The 14,213-nt window shown below is 36.4% G+C and overlaps 1 protein-coding gene across 1 annotated transcript; it reads right to left on the reverse strand.

The window, feature by feature from the left end:
• Nucleotides 1-778: 778 nt before the first annotated feature.
• LOC149554878 (10 kDa chaperonin, mitochondrial-like) lies at nt 779-3,258 on the reverse strand. Its single transcript, XM_089828882.1, has 3 exons — nt 2,876-3,258; nt 1,432-1,571; nt 779-1,238 (listed from the first exon to the last, which is right to left on the reverse strand). Exons 1-3 carry the CDS (start codon nt 2,978-2,980, stop codon nt 1,190-1,192), a joined length of 294 nt encoding a protein of 97 aa, XP_089685008.1. The 5' UTR covers nt 2,981-3,258; the 3' UTR covers nt 779-1,189.
• Nucleotides 3,259-14,213: the final 10,955 nt, after the last annotated feature.

Below are 14,213 nucleotides of genomic sequence, written 5' to 3' on the forward strand. Positions count from 1 at the left end.
TTGAAGACTGTTACCAGTACTGGCACAGCTAATTTTCAAAAATTGGAGACAGGCACTTGGACACCATTTTGACTAACAGTGGAACTTTGAAAACAATAACAGTAAATTACAAAAATTAATCATAAAGAACAGTAAATAGTAAAGCAATTCTCTATACAGAAATCAGTAATACAACTGTTTTATGCCCAAATGTATACACTGTCAGGAGACCTGATCACACTATTACTTTGCATGGTTTTTTGCGGAATAGAGAATATCAGCATGAAACATTATGCAAGCTTATTTTATTTATTTGGCTTCTTTTTTCTCTTTTAATGAGTTTTACCCTAAGTCTTCTGGCAGGGAGCATAAAATTTCAGAGACAGAGACTGCAGGAGACAGCAGCCACTACTGGAGACACAACACCTGTCTCCCATTATTATTACAGTGATGATTTGCAGTATCAGCTCGTTCTACATTATCTGCAAATCATGATTGCTTTTGAAAAAATAGATCTTCTCTCAAGACTTGCTTTCAAAAAGAGTCTTCAAAGATCAAGATACGATGGATGGAAATAAGAAGCATAAAGTTAACAAGAGAAAACACATTCAATACTAACCATACAAATTTATTTTCCTCTTTCAACAGATTTCAGATTTGAAATGTATATCTGCATACACATTTGCCAAATTTAACGTGATTTCATGGTAGAGAAAAAAATAAGAAAGCAAACAGCATGTGTGATCATCACTAATCAAGGAAACATTTTGGGAAAGAAATGTTTGTGTGCACGCGCTCATGCTTGTTCTACATAACAAGAGAATCTAAAATGCCATATTAAATTTTGTTGACAATTGTTCTCTAAAGAAGCACTTGAACTTAACGCCTTGTCTGATTTCCTAGATAATGTGTATTTTCTCCTATAAAATTGGTCTTCTATGCATCAAAAGAATTTTGAAACAGAGATTTTTTTGAAACAGCCTGAGTTTATATTAAATAACGTTTTCCCAAAATAACAATAACAACTTTGTTGATGAACAATGTCAATGATGACATTCCATTTTTCAGGTTGCTTAACCAAATACTATGAAAACAAAACAATCAATCATCTGAGCTGTTCTGAAACTCCAAAGCTTAATTAGCTTTCCTTGATGCAACAGTTCATCCTAACTACTAAATTCAAAATTGCAGACCTTATCTGTAGCCAAATTCAATCCTGCAAAATTCCAAGGATGTCATCCTCCCGATACAAGTGATACCTAATTCCAGCATTGACAACAAAAGATGACAATCTGCATTAGAGAAATCTCTACATGGGATAACCTGCAAACTCAGTGCCATTTCTTGGAGCTTTGCTTGTATAGTAAAATTTGTATATAAGACCAATGCATCCATTACACAAATCATGCTTTAAAACCATAAGAAATTAAACATTCAATAATGCAAACTTACTCTTTCTCTCCTAGTTTGATTTCACTGCCTCCATATTCAGGGAGAAGAACATTATCACCTTCCTTAAAGCTAACAGGGATGGTATTGCCTTCCTTATTGCGAGCCCCTGGTCCAACTGCTACAACCTTGCCAGAGTTCAACTGAACATAGAAATATTCAAACCACTTAACCCCAAACCATAAATAGAAATATTAACAACACGCTGCCTGTGTATAGACCAAAATGTAGGTCTTTAAATAAAGTTGAAAGAGGAAAGAAGTTGCTATGCATTCAAATTATTTCAACCTAACTGGAATGTGGAAGTCAATTATATTTTTACAATGCAGATATGAGACAATTCTATTTTAAGAATTTGTTTATATGTCAAGTTAAAATTATAAGATTATGAGCACACGAATCATCTATTTATTTCTATGATTACAATGAAAATAGGAGTATACATTGCAATAGCAGAAAAAAGCCTACTGATTGTACAAATCTCAGTAGTGTGCTAATGACCTTGATTGTCTTACGAAAGAGCTCTTAGTTTCTTACATAAATCTGTGCTCACCAAAGCATTAAGAAACACAATTAGTTGTATAGAGCTCACATCTTATTCACATGGCAATCCACACACAAACACAGCCTCAATTTTCCTACTTGGGGGGTTTCGTTGATCTGGCCAAAACAAAAACCTAACCGTATAGACAAACCCCTCTCATATGCCAATGCACAGAAAAACAAATAGCTAGGATCTTCTCCCTGTTTTAGAAAAATCCCTTACTGCTAGCAGAACCCCCCCACCCCCTGCCCCTCCCCCCCACCATACATGTCTGTATACATATTACAGACAAACGCATAACAGAAGTCCCTGACAGTTTTGACATTTCCTGCTATATTTGAACGAGGATACCGAAAGCAAAAGACAAAAACTAAATCTATTTGTAAAAACTTTATTCGTGTCAATATACATTTTTTTAAACATGGCACTACGTACCTAACAAATTATACTTTTTCCTTCTAAGTTTAACTGTTTTTACTCCCGCTTGTTGCGGCACAAAAAACCTATCTCCAGGTAGAAAACTTATACAAATAGGCAAACGCAAAAACATTAAGCCTATTATCATGAAGATCAAAAGCTTCCTCTCACTCAATGAGTTGTCTTCCCTCTGCCCAAAATCCAAAATGACTGCTATAGGTATAATCTTTTGGACCGCTAGGTGTTTGATATCATTTTAATACAATAACTGAAGCTTCTCGTTCGTTTATTTTCGTTTCTTTTTGTTTAACAAAACTGGCACCGGATCGAATCGGAAAACTTTATTAACTACCCACCTATAAAAATTAGAATGTTCGACCCTACGAATCATTCAAGCATAAACAGACAACCATCACAAGCCCCAAAAGGCTTTAAAAATGGATAGAAAATGCTTCAATTATAAAGCGAAAAATATTGTATAGATACCTTGCCAGTGCTTTCAGGAAGCAAAATCCCGCCAGTAGTCTTGCTTGGGGCAACCACTTTCTCTATCAAGATTCTGTTGAAGCAGGGAATCAACCTCTTTGCCATTACTAAAACCCCAGATATAACCGTTTGAAAACCTAAATAGACGCCCTAAACCCCTTCCAAAAAGCCTTAAATACTCTGAAAACCAAGAATCACTAGGGCGCAGCACAGAAGACGCAGTCACACTGCAAGCTCCGTGGACTTTATACCTAGCTACCCGCGAGATTGAATATTGAGGGTTTAAGCAAAACCCTTGTCAAAATAGCACTCGAGGCTTCTGGAAGGGTTTAGCGTATGTCACTTCGTAACCTACGTATTTCAGTTCAACGTAGTTTTAATCTGAACGTGTACATACGACTGTCCGTATTAATGTTGAAGTCCTAAAATTAGGGCAAATAAAGATGTGTTAAAGGGACACGCTTACCAAGATTTTCACTCCAAAAATAAAAAATTATTAAATAATTATTGTAATACTCCAAAATTGGTTAATCTAGTTTTGTTTCAATTGTTCCTAGATTAGAATTGTTTTCTTATTTAATTAAATAACTTCATTTAATTAATTAGGAATGGCTTTCCATTTAATTAAATAACTTTGTTTAATTAATTAGAAGTAAGTATTCCATTTAATTAAATAATTTCGTTTAATTAATTAAAATATGCACATTTATTAAATTAAATAAATTTAATTCCATAGTATTGGAATCCTTTCATCTCCACATTCTACATTTTTCAAAAATCGTTTCCGAAATAGTCAACTCAAATCAACCGTGGCTAAATCTGATCAACTTTTGGTCAAACTTGATCTTTGCGACTTCGCAATCTTTCAAATCAACCATGAATCTTCTTTCGATCGTTCTAATCTCTTCTATATTCTGCTCATATTTGCTCACATTTGCTCATATTTCCTAGATTAGGATGATTAAACGTCATTAAATACCTATTGCTTGAAGCATCTGGTTCCCATCTTATATCCTTATCACTTGGGGCATCTCATCACTCGGGGCATCTTGTTCCCTTCTATCTAGCATCTTTGCTACCTATCTTCTCTTTTCATCAATTGATCAACCTTATAACAACTCTTCTCAGAGTTTGATGGACAAGGATTGAGACAGTCTAAACCCCGACTCCTGAGGATCAAGCCTTGTTCTGGGGATGATTCTACGACTCATGATTGGACCTTGTTATCTTTTATCAATCTTAGGTATCTAGGTGTTCAGTCTGGATCCTTGAAGGTTAAGCTCCGTTCTGGAGATAATCTTCTAAATGCTTTCAATCTCAGGTATCTAGGTGCTCTATTTGGATCCTTGAAGATTACCCTCTGTTCCGAAGATAGTCTTCTAAATGCTATTACTCTCGGGTATCTAGGTGTTCTATCTGGATCCTTAAAGGTTAAACTTTGTTCTGAAGAAACTTTTTAAATGCTTATCAATTTTAGGTATCTAGACGTTCTGTTTGGATCCTTAAAGATTACGCTCTATTCTGGAGATAGTCTTTTAAATGATCCCAATCTTAGGTATCTAGGTGCTCTACTTGGATTCCTTGGGATTAAGCTTTGTTCTAAAGATAGTTCTTAAAAGCTTATCAATTGGTATCTGTGTCATCAATTTTGGAACCAATCTCATCTACGCATCATACTTTCTGATTTTCTTTGAATTGAACGTGTTGCTTGCACATTCATTCAAAGAGGGGCAAAATGTAATACCCCAAAATTGGCTCATTGTCATCTCAACCAATTCTGGTCTATTTCTGATCAATCCTAAAGTCCTATTCCATTAGACAAATTCTTATTCGGCTACTCGCTACTTGACTTAATTGTTAGATGCAGAAAACCCTAATCTGCATTCATCATGCTTATTATTTAATTCCTATAGTATTTACTCATATTAGTCACATTAAACCTATTGATTAATATTTAATTTAATTATTAAGTATTTATACTTTAATTAAATTAAATTATATCTTAAGGTTAATATACTATGGAATTAAATTTATTTAATTTAATAAATGTGCCTATTTTAATTAATTAAACGAAATTATTTAATTAAATGGAGTACTTACCCTTAATTAATTAAACAAAATTATTTAATTAAATGGGAAGCCATTCTTAATTAATTAAATGAAGTTATTTAATTAAATAAGAAAAGTGTCTCTAATTAATTAAAAGATTATTTAATTAAATAGAAAAGGTAATTATGAGAGCATATCTCATTTTATTAAATTAAATATCTCTCCAAAATCCTTCTTCAGTTCAAAAAGGGAAGTTCCCAGTTCACTGTTGATCAAAAAGGAATTAAATCAGTTAACTCTTTATTCTACTCAAATTAAATCAGTTAACTCCTTATTCTAGTCAAAAGAAATCAATTAACTCCCTTTAAGTTGGGAATCTTCCTTTATGACTGAACTTCATCTTCAATCCCGACTGTTGATTGAAATTGATCTCAACCGTTGATGGATTCCAGGAAAGTCTATTTAAGAGACCCTCATCTCTTCATTTTTGAGAGGATGAATTTAGAATTTGCATCGAATTGCTGTTGGAATTCATACTCACATTTGCTCACATTTGCTCATTTTTTACATACATTTTGCATCCTTAGCTTAATTTCATTTAGCTTAATATGCATAGGTTAATCTAGTTTTGTTTCAATTGTTTCTAGATTAGAATGCATTTCTCATTCTAGATTAATCTGCACAATCATATAGATTAATTTCATTTCTTAAATTTTTCGTTCTTAAAGGGTTTGATTGCTTAAACACCTCAAATTTGAGGATATCTAACAAAGCAATTCCCTTTAGATAGAAGGCAACAGGTCGCCTTGCCGACTGATTTTCAGATGAACAATCCAATGTTCATTCCGGGATGAATCCGCAAATAAAAATCGTGTTGAAGTGTGTGTGTTAGCATAGGCCGCATTTTCACGCATACATTTCTAGCGCCCACCGTAGGGCAGGGAAAATCAATTTTTCTGGCCTCTGTAGACACCTAAATTTGTCGAAAACTCATTCCTAGCCAATGAAATAAATATTTATTATTTATTTAATTCCCCTACCTTAATTAAATAAATTTTACATTTATTTAATTATGTTTTCCTTACCTTGATTTAAATAAACTAAGGTTTATTTAAATCCTAACCTATTCCCCTTGCATCTAACCCCTTTCACTTTAATTAAGTATGTCATTTACTTAATTAATTTCCTCCTAATCCCACTAAGAATTAAATATTACATTTAATCCTATTTGAGCACATGGCTCCTACATTTAACCCTCACCTAACCTCACTATCCTATCTAACCCATCATGCTAAACCTACCCACTTCCTAATCATGTTTTCTTTTCCTAATCATCCTAGCTAATCACCTTTTAATCCTAAGTGTGTTCTCACACATGTGTGAGGAATCCTCACACATGTGTGAGAGATCTTCACACTTTCCTTATCCCTCATATCTTGCATGTCTCTTGCACACTTATCCTCTTGCATGAGAGTCAAGTTGTCTCACACATGTGTGAGAAGCCATGCCTTCTCACACCTCTTGCACACTTGTCCTCTTGCATGAGAATCAAGTTGTCTCACACATGTGTGAGAAGCCATGCTTCTCACACCTCATTGATAATGTCACCATCAGAGGTTGCTCACACATGTGTGAGCATATTGCCCCCTTTGAATGGTCAAAACCCTAATCCATGTGGAGTCTATTTGTCCTCCACCTCATTGACACATCATCAATTCTAAGGGATCCTAGCCCTTCATCTTGCATTCGATCTTAGCTGTTCGTTGCATCCATTTTCTTATAAATGGAGAGCCCTCTCCTCATTCTCAAGAAGCACTATCTACCTTATTGTTATGCTGTTGGACTTGTGAGCAACCACATCCCATGAGCAATAAAATCATCTAGACTTGATGATTTCATGAGGTTTGCATAGTGCTATTTTGATGTTCATGTTATCTTTATTTTACATTGTTTTCTTTTATATTTTGAGGTTTTGCATGATAATGTAGGAATGTGCATTAGTTGCTTAGTGTTATTTCCTTTATTACATTTTTATGCAACACAGCCTCTTTCTACATTTTTTAAATCATTTTTTTGTTCTTTGTTCGTACTATTCCGTACAGATTTGGGAATCTTCGCATGAAACTGTTCATTTTCGCGCGAAAATTCTTTTCGTATCACGTGGGAAATCGCTTGAGTGCGCAAAACTTCGTGCGACACATATTTCTTCGTGCGGGCCAAATATAATTTCGCGCGGGTCATAAAACTTCTTTGCGCAGACTATCAGGAATTTCGCATGAGACTCTGCTGACAGATGCTATTTTTTTCATTGATTTTCGTGTTTTCTAGTTTTTTTGCTAACTGCTCACGGTTTCTAGTTTTCCTGTATTTTTTAATTTTTTGGAACAGCATAACAGCAGTTTGCGGGACAATTGGAAAAGCGTGATAAAGTTGCTAAAAATAGGTAAAACGTCTACTAAGCGCATTGCGAGGATTATCAAGTAATTCTCTTTGACTGATAATCCTTCATTTGGAGCTAAAATGAACATCTCTTGTGTCAAGCTTGTGTATATTTCCTTCCATGTTCTCATTTTACAACACATGCATAATTTGATACTAGGTTGTGATCTCTATTAGTTTCATCTAGCAGGCTTAGTTATTAGTGATAGATCTAATTAGCTATCTTGGGTTATTGGACTCGCTAAATCCGTCCGCCCCTCATTTCACCCTGTGGTTGCAAGATCAGCACCACGTTAAAGAGGAGGGGTCTACAGGAAAGAAGCGTTAAATGCTTTGTGCTTTCTAGAACTCACTAGTTTATGAGTTGTGGACTCGTTTTGGCTTGTGTGAGAGGTTAAATGTTCCACATATTTGGACTCACCTCACAATAGTTAAAGTGTTAAGTGTACCACCTTGTGCTTTTTTATTACTTTTGGATAGATTTTCTTTCGGGAATTAACATCTGTACACACATAGTAATTAGGCCCCCATGAACACTATTCGTGGATCTTGAGGGAGTGGGTTCCTAGTGAAACTCCTCTCTAAGACGAATTTCTTGTAGGTGGGGAGGATACTTTGAGCATCTTGCAGATAGATGAATCTTCAACTTGTTGATTAAGACATCTTTTTTTTCAGAGAGGTTGATAGATCACTGGGAGTTGATATCATAGATCTTTAAGAGATACTCTTAGTTTAGCGTGTCGGATTAATCTGTCTACTTTGATTGGGATAAAAGTGAAAAGGTGTCAAAACCTTGAATCTGGAAGCTAAGTCCACTTGTGGTACACTATTGTGAGTCAGTCACCTTTAGAGAGGGTTAACCATAGTAGACAATCCCTCTACAGGGCAAACTGTGTTGACGGAACCTCGAGCGATAATAGCCATTTTTGACGTGGTAGTGACAACCGCTATATAAATGTCCTTGTGGAAGAAATCTCCATAGGTGTGGTTCATTATGGGTTGTCAGATCTCCCCAGTAGCTCTTGAAGATTAAGTTCTCAGACTGTGTTAAAACCTTGGCACACCGGGATTGGAGGTCACCCCTGTGAGTCATAAAAGTTGCAGAGTCAAAACGTTACTAAAAACCTTAGAGAGGCCAAACTTTTCATTTTCTAGGGATGTGTGCAATGATTGCAAAACTTTTTGAAAACATACACAAATAGCTCTCCTAGGGATTAGCACAAACTAAGTCACTTGATTGTTCATGCGCAAAGTTGCTTTTGCCCTTGCTCATTGTTTTCAGACATGCTTGATATCACCTGCTTGCTATTCTACGTGCTTGTTTATCTACTTGCTTACTAAAATGATCAAATTTGCCAAAATAACAAGTTGATTTTGACTACGTACTTGTCATTTAAATCGAACTGAAAAATTGTGAACTGAAAGCACTGTCCAAATGTCTTGCGAGGCGAACCTCGTTGTCTATTAAATTGAACTTGTCTCGAAAATCTGCCCAATCTATCTAAAAAGTCCAGAAACCTTGTCAAAATCAGTCGGTTTTCTAAAACTGGTCTGCCTTCTCGCGCGAAAAATTTTTCAGTCTCGTGCGAAATCATTTGGTCCTCACACGAAAATATTTTGTCCTCGTGCAAAATTAAAATTCTGTCATGAGTCTTTGCACGACCCTATGAACTTTCTCGCGCAAAATTAAATACTGTCACTGACTTTCGCATGAGCCATAAAACTTCTTTGCGCGGCTCGAAAAACTTCTTCACGCGGCCAGTAAAGGTTTTTCACGCGAAATCTTGTGTCAGCATTTCCACTTTTTGGGTCTAGTTTAGCTATTTGTAGCCTGCACGCAGTCTTTTTCTGTGTTTGTTCATCACTCTCTGTCTGCAAACAATCCCAAACAATGGCATCCTGCTTAGCTAACGACTTGTGATCCATGCTTTAACTAGTCTTGTCTCTCAGTTATCTTGCTCTTGTCCTTTAGTGCTTGTTGTACTCTGTGTCATGATAGTCATAATCTTTGGTTGTTCTAGCCTTCAAATCAGACTTTTCATACCTTAGTATACTACACTCTTATCTTTCTTTTGTGAGACTATGTTCTAGTGTGGTCCTTGTCTAAGCTTTTACTTTTTATCATTGTCTATGACTGTGGAAACTTGACTTATGTTCTAAAACTTGGTTGTCACTACTTGAAACATAGTACATCAAAATGGCTAATAACCAATCAATGAACACTCAACTTCAAAGACTAAAAGAAGAGGAAAACACATCATCGAACAAATTCTCCTTGAGAGAAATTTTCCCTTCCTCCTATGATAACCAAAAATCACATTCTTGTGATCTTGGATCCAAGACATCTAAGAACACCTCACATACGCCCAAGAAATCTAGGAATATCTTTGAAAACAAACCTTGGGAATCTAAACCAAATCGTGATTTCACACCTTTGGGAAAATCTTACAAATTAACCTTGGAAGAACTTCTTGAAGAGAAACTCATTACTTTACCTAAGCTCACTTTGGCAGGAATTTCCTTTATGAGTAACTATTGTGTCTATCATAGACATAATTTACATAAAACTTCCCATTGTAAGGAGCTGAAAAATAAGATCCAAGATCTCTTTGACAATGATATAATTCAAAAATCTAAGCTCTCAACTAAAGATTCTACTCTCAAGAAGGATCAACCTCATGAAACCATGTCTAGTAATGATTCAAACACAACTTCTACTTCCTCCAACATACGTCCACCTTCTAAATTGTCCAATCTTTCCAACACATATTCACCAAAAGAACTCACTACTCCCCCAATTGACTATGTGTACCCTCAAGGACTACCTTTAAAGGAAACTCAAGCTAATCTTGACCTAGCTGCAAACCTCTCCCATACTACACAAAGAAAAGATCCAAAACCTCCATGTGTTGCTCCTCCTATTATCCCCAATCCAACTATTCCTCCATTGTCCCTTCAAGTTCCTTTTATGGAGACTCTAGAAATATATTCGAATATAGATTCAAATACTCCCTCATCCTTGGATTTGGTGTCATGTCACGAGGACCACTTAAATGATGAAGAAACAAGTGTTGATCAAGACCAAGATTCCTTCATCCCCTTTCAAGTCTTCCAAGATCTCGTGCCTCCATCTCAAGAGCCACATAGTCCTCCATCTCCCATGTCATGCACCTCTACTAAGCAAGATCAAGATATTCCTTCCACCATCTTTAAGGAGATTATAAAAGACCAAGAGAAGGATACTTTTCATATGTTACCTAAAATTCCTTTTTAAGAGAAAAGTGTTCTCTCGCTCTCTTATTCTACCTCACTACATTCACTTCAAAACTATTCTCAAGCTTTAAATACTCCTGTCAAAGGTATTGCTCCTATAACAGTTACTCATAAATCTATTGATGGCTTTGGTCATATTGCTCACTCTAAAGATGTTGATATCCATACTCATGGTCTGTTCACATCTTCAAAATCTATCCTTGGTCCCTACCCATCTAAGCTAAAACCTTCAAACCTTCTGTCTATTTTGGGACCTTATGTTCCTCCATCTCCTACTTCCACTCTTAGCTCATTACACGTTCCTCCTACCCTACCTCAAGATCAACAAAGATACACATACTTGAGCTCTTCACATCCACCTTTCCATCTAAACCAGTCATATTGGCCTCATTCATCCATAAATCCCATGTCCTTTGGAAGCAATTTGGATGATCAACTCAAACACAAGTGCATGAATCCATCCTCAAAAGTTCACTATGTCTCCTCTAATCGACATGTGAATGTCAAGAAGAAAAAAAACAAAAAAAGAGATCGCAAAGGTCCACTATTCAAAGAGCTCAACCAAAGAAAGTATGGGTTCTTAAATCTGTTATTGAAGAAATGCATTCCAAAGCATCTAATGAAAAATCAAAAGCTATATGGATTCCCAAGTCTCTTTTGAAGGACTTGAATATTGAAAACAAATCAAAGTTGACATTCAAGCTTCCAAATGCTTTCGCTCCATCTTCTTCCCAACATCTTCCTAAAAAGGTTTCAAAACCTTCTACTCCACCATCCTCCAAAATGGCTTTGCTACCTCATATATCTAAGCCTCAATCTATTTCATCCATATTTCCTTCATCATTCCACTACCCTTCAAGGTGTGTGTCAATGTTGATCTTTCCTAATATCTCATCCACCCTCATGAGATCCTCTAAATCTTATGCTTGCTTGTCATCCTTGCTTGTTTCAGTCTTCCAAAACCAACAACCTTATCCTCCATCTACCTCTCATTTTCCCATCTCCCTTCTATTACCCTATCAACATCTTTGAGCATACCTTTCTATGGTCTTGGCTTATCATAATTTATTCTTCCAATAGGAGCACTATTCAAATTGAAGAAGGCTTGAATTCTTTCCATAAAAAAATTAAACATCCAAAAAAAAAAAAAAAAAAGAAAAAAAAACAAAAAAAGTGCCTTGGTGAAAACCACTTCTTGTGGCACCTTGGTAGCAAAAGTAAAGGAAAATAAATCCATCCTATGGTGAAAACCACTTCTTGTGGCACCTTGGATAAGTACCATGATGAAAACCTAGTAAACAGGTGTCATGCATAATTCTTCCATCCATGACATCCTATCATGATCTTGCTTATCCTTCAGATGTCCTCGTCTCAAGTCACTCACTCATAACCTCCATAAAAAAACTTTTCTGTCCTATTCAGTTAACCCTTTGGTCTTGATCAATGAAAGAAAGAAGAAAACTCAGTTCTTAGCAATCTCTTGACATGGTCATTTTCCCTGATTACTTACATGATACCCTTCATTACTCCATGAGCTTATATCCTTTTCCCTAGCTTGGGTAATCTTGTGAAGGCTTTCCTTGAGGGTAACATTCACCACTTCATACTCCTTGCCTATCCATCTCTGCTTATCCACTCACTTGCTACTACATCTTGTCCTACACCTTGCTAGATACTGAAACAAAATCAAGGTGATCCTTCTTAAGAGCTAGTAATCTCTGAAAAAAATCTAAAAGTTGAAAAAAGTCCTGAAAAAAATTGTTACCCTAGTGAAAACCTAGCAATAGGTGCCTTGGTAACACCAAAAAAATTGAAAATCTCAAAAATATAAAAAAATCAAAAAGAGAAAAATACAAAAAAATTGGAAAACAAAAATAGTGCCATTGATGAAAACCTAGAATCCGGCATAGAGAGGACAAACCCAATCGGGCAATGTGAGCCCGATCTGCATCTTCAAGACTCCGCAATAACTCCCCATATGCTGGATAATGAGACCTGAATGAAACGTCACCAAAAGACTCCTGCACACAACAAACAACAAACGAAACGATCAGTATCAAGTTGAAACGATGCACCAAAACCAATTAAAAAGTAATTTTTGAGTACGAAAATCAAAATTTTAAACAAAACTATCATGAAACTTCACGCAAGATTTGTGAAATCTCGCGCGAAGCTCTCCTGTTTCACGCAAAATCATTCTTTCTTCGTGAGAAGAATCTCGCCATCGCGCGAAAAAGGGCTGCTCGTGCGAAAAAAGAGCTGTTCGCGCGAGAAAAGAAATTCCCGCGCGAGAAATGAATCGCCTCACGTGAAGAATCTAAATCTTCGTGCGAAACCTAAAGCGACCCACGTGAAGATCCTCCGGCCGCGTGTGAAGAAACAATGTACCCTGTTTCTTCACACGAAGTAAGAAGATCTTCATGCGAGAAGAGGTAGGCCTCGCGCGAAGACCGAATTGACAATCCTAAAACATGCTAAAATGTGCAATAAATGACCTCAAAATGCATGAAAACAAAAGTACAAAGGAAGGGACTCGATGACTCACCGGTGGTTCGTAGTCTACTGGGCGACCGTGACGTCTAGAGAGCTTGAATCGATGATGTCTCATGCTAACTGCCATGTCTCTCTCAGAGCTCAAATCAATAGAAGACAAAAAAGCACAAATGAATTAAAAATGACCCCTCGAGCACTTATATAGTTGTTGACCCAAATTTTTCAAAGTGCTCGGATTTGCGCAAAAATCACACCGCTAATTGGACCGTTCTGGATCCATTTTCGGGATCAAATTCAAAATTTGACACACTTAAGAGCCTCAAAAATGCGTTTTAAAATTTTGGGGACCGACGCGATCGAATGCTTGTGCAGCCCAAATCTTTATGATACTTTGTGATTCTTGGAATCCTTTCAACTTTACATTCTCCATATTTTCAAATTTCATTTTGAAAATAGTCAACTCAAGTCAACTGTGGCTAAATCTGGTCAACATTTGGTCAAACTTGGTCTTTGCGACTTTGCAATCATTTCAAGTCAACCCTGAATCTTCTTTCAATCGTTCTGATCTCTTCTATATTCTGTTGAATCTCAAATTTTTCCTATATCTCATGATTTATTGCTTCAAATCATATTTCTAGTGTGTCATCTTTTGATTTCGCTCTCAAGGGGGCAGGACGGTTAAACGTCATTAAATCCCTATTGCTTGGGGCATTTGGTTCCCATCTTATGTCCTTATCACTCGGGGCATCTCATCACTCGGGGCATCTTGTTCCCTTATATTTGGCATCTTTGCTACCTATCTTATCTTTTCATCAATTGATCAACCTTATAACAACTCTTCTTAGAGTTTGATGGATAGGTATTGGGACAGTCTAAACCCCGACTCCTAAGGATCAAGCCTCGTTCTGGGGATGATTCTATGACTCACGATTGGACCTTGTTATCTTTTATCAATCTTAGGTATCTAGGTGTTCTATCTGGATCCTTGAAGGTTAAGCTCCGTTCTGGAGATAATCTTCTAAATGCTTTCAATCTTAGGTATCTAGGTGCTCTATCTGGATCCTTGAAGATTACGCTCTATTCT

Source organism: Cupressus sempervirens, chromosome 5 (assembly GCF_028749045.1).
Source record: "Cupressus sempervirens isolate cs-2001-9-10 chromosome 5, ASM2874904v1, whole genome shotgun sequence".
Taxonomy (NCBI): domain Eukaryota; kingdom Viridiplantae; phylum Streptophyta; class Pinopsida; order Cupressales; family Cupressaceae; genus Cupressus; species Cupressus sempervirens.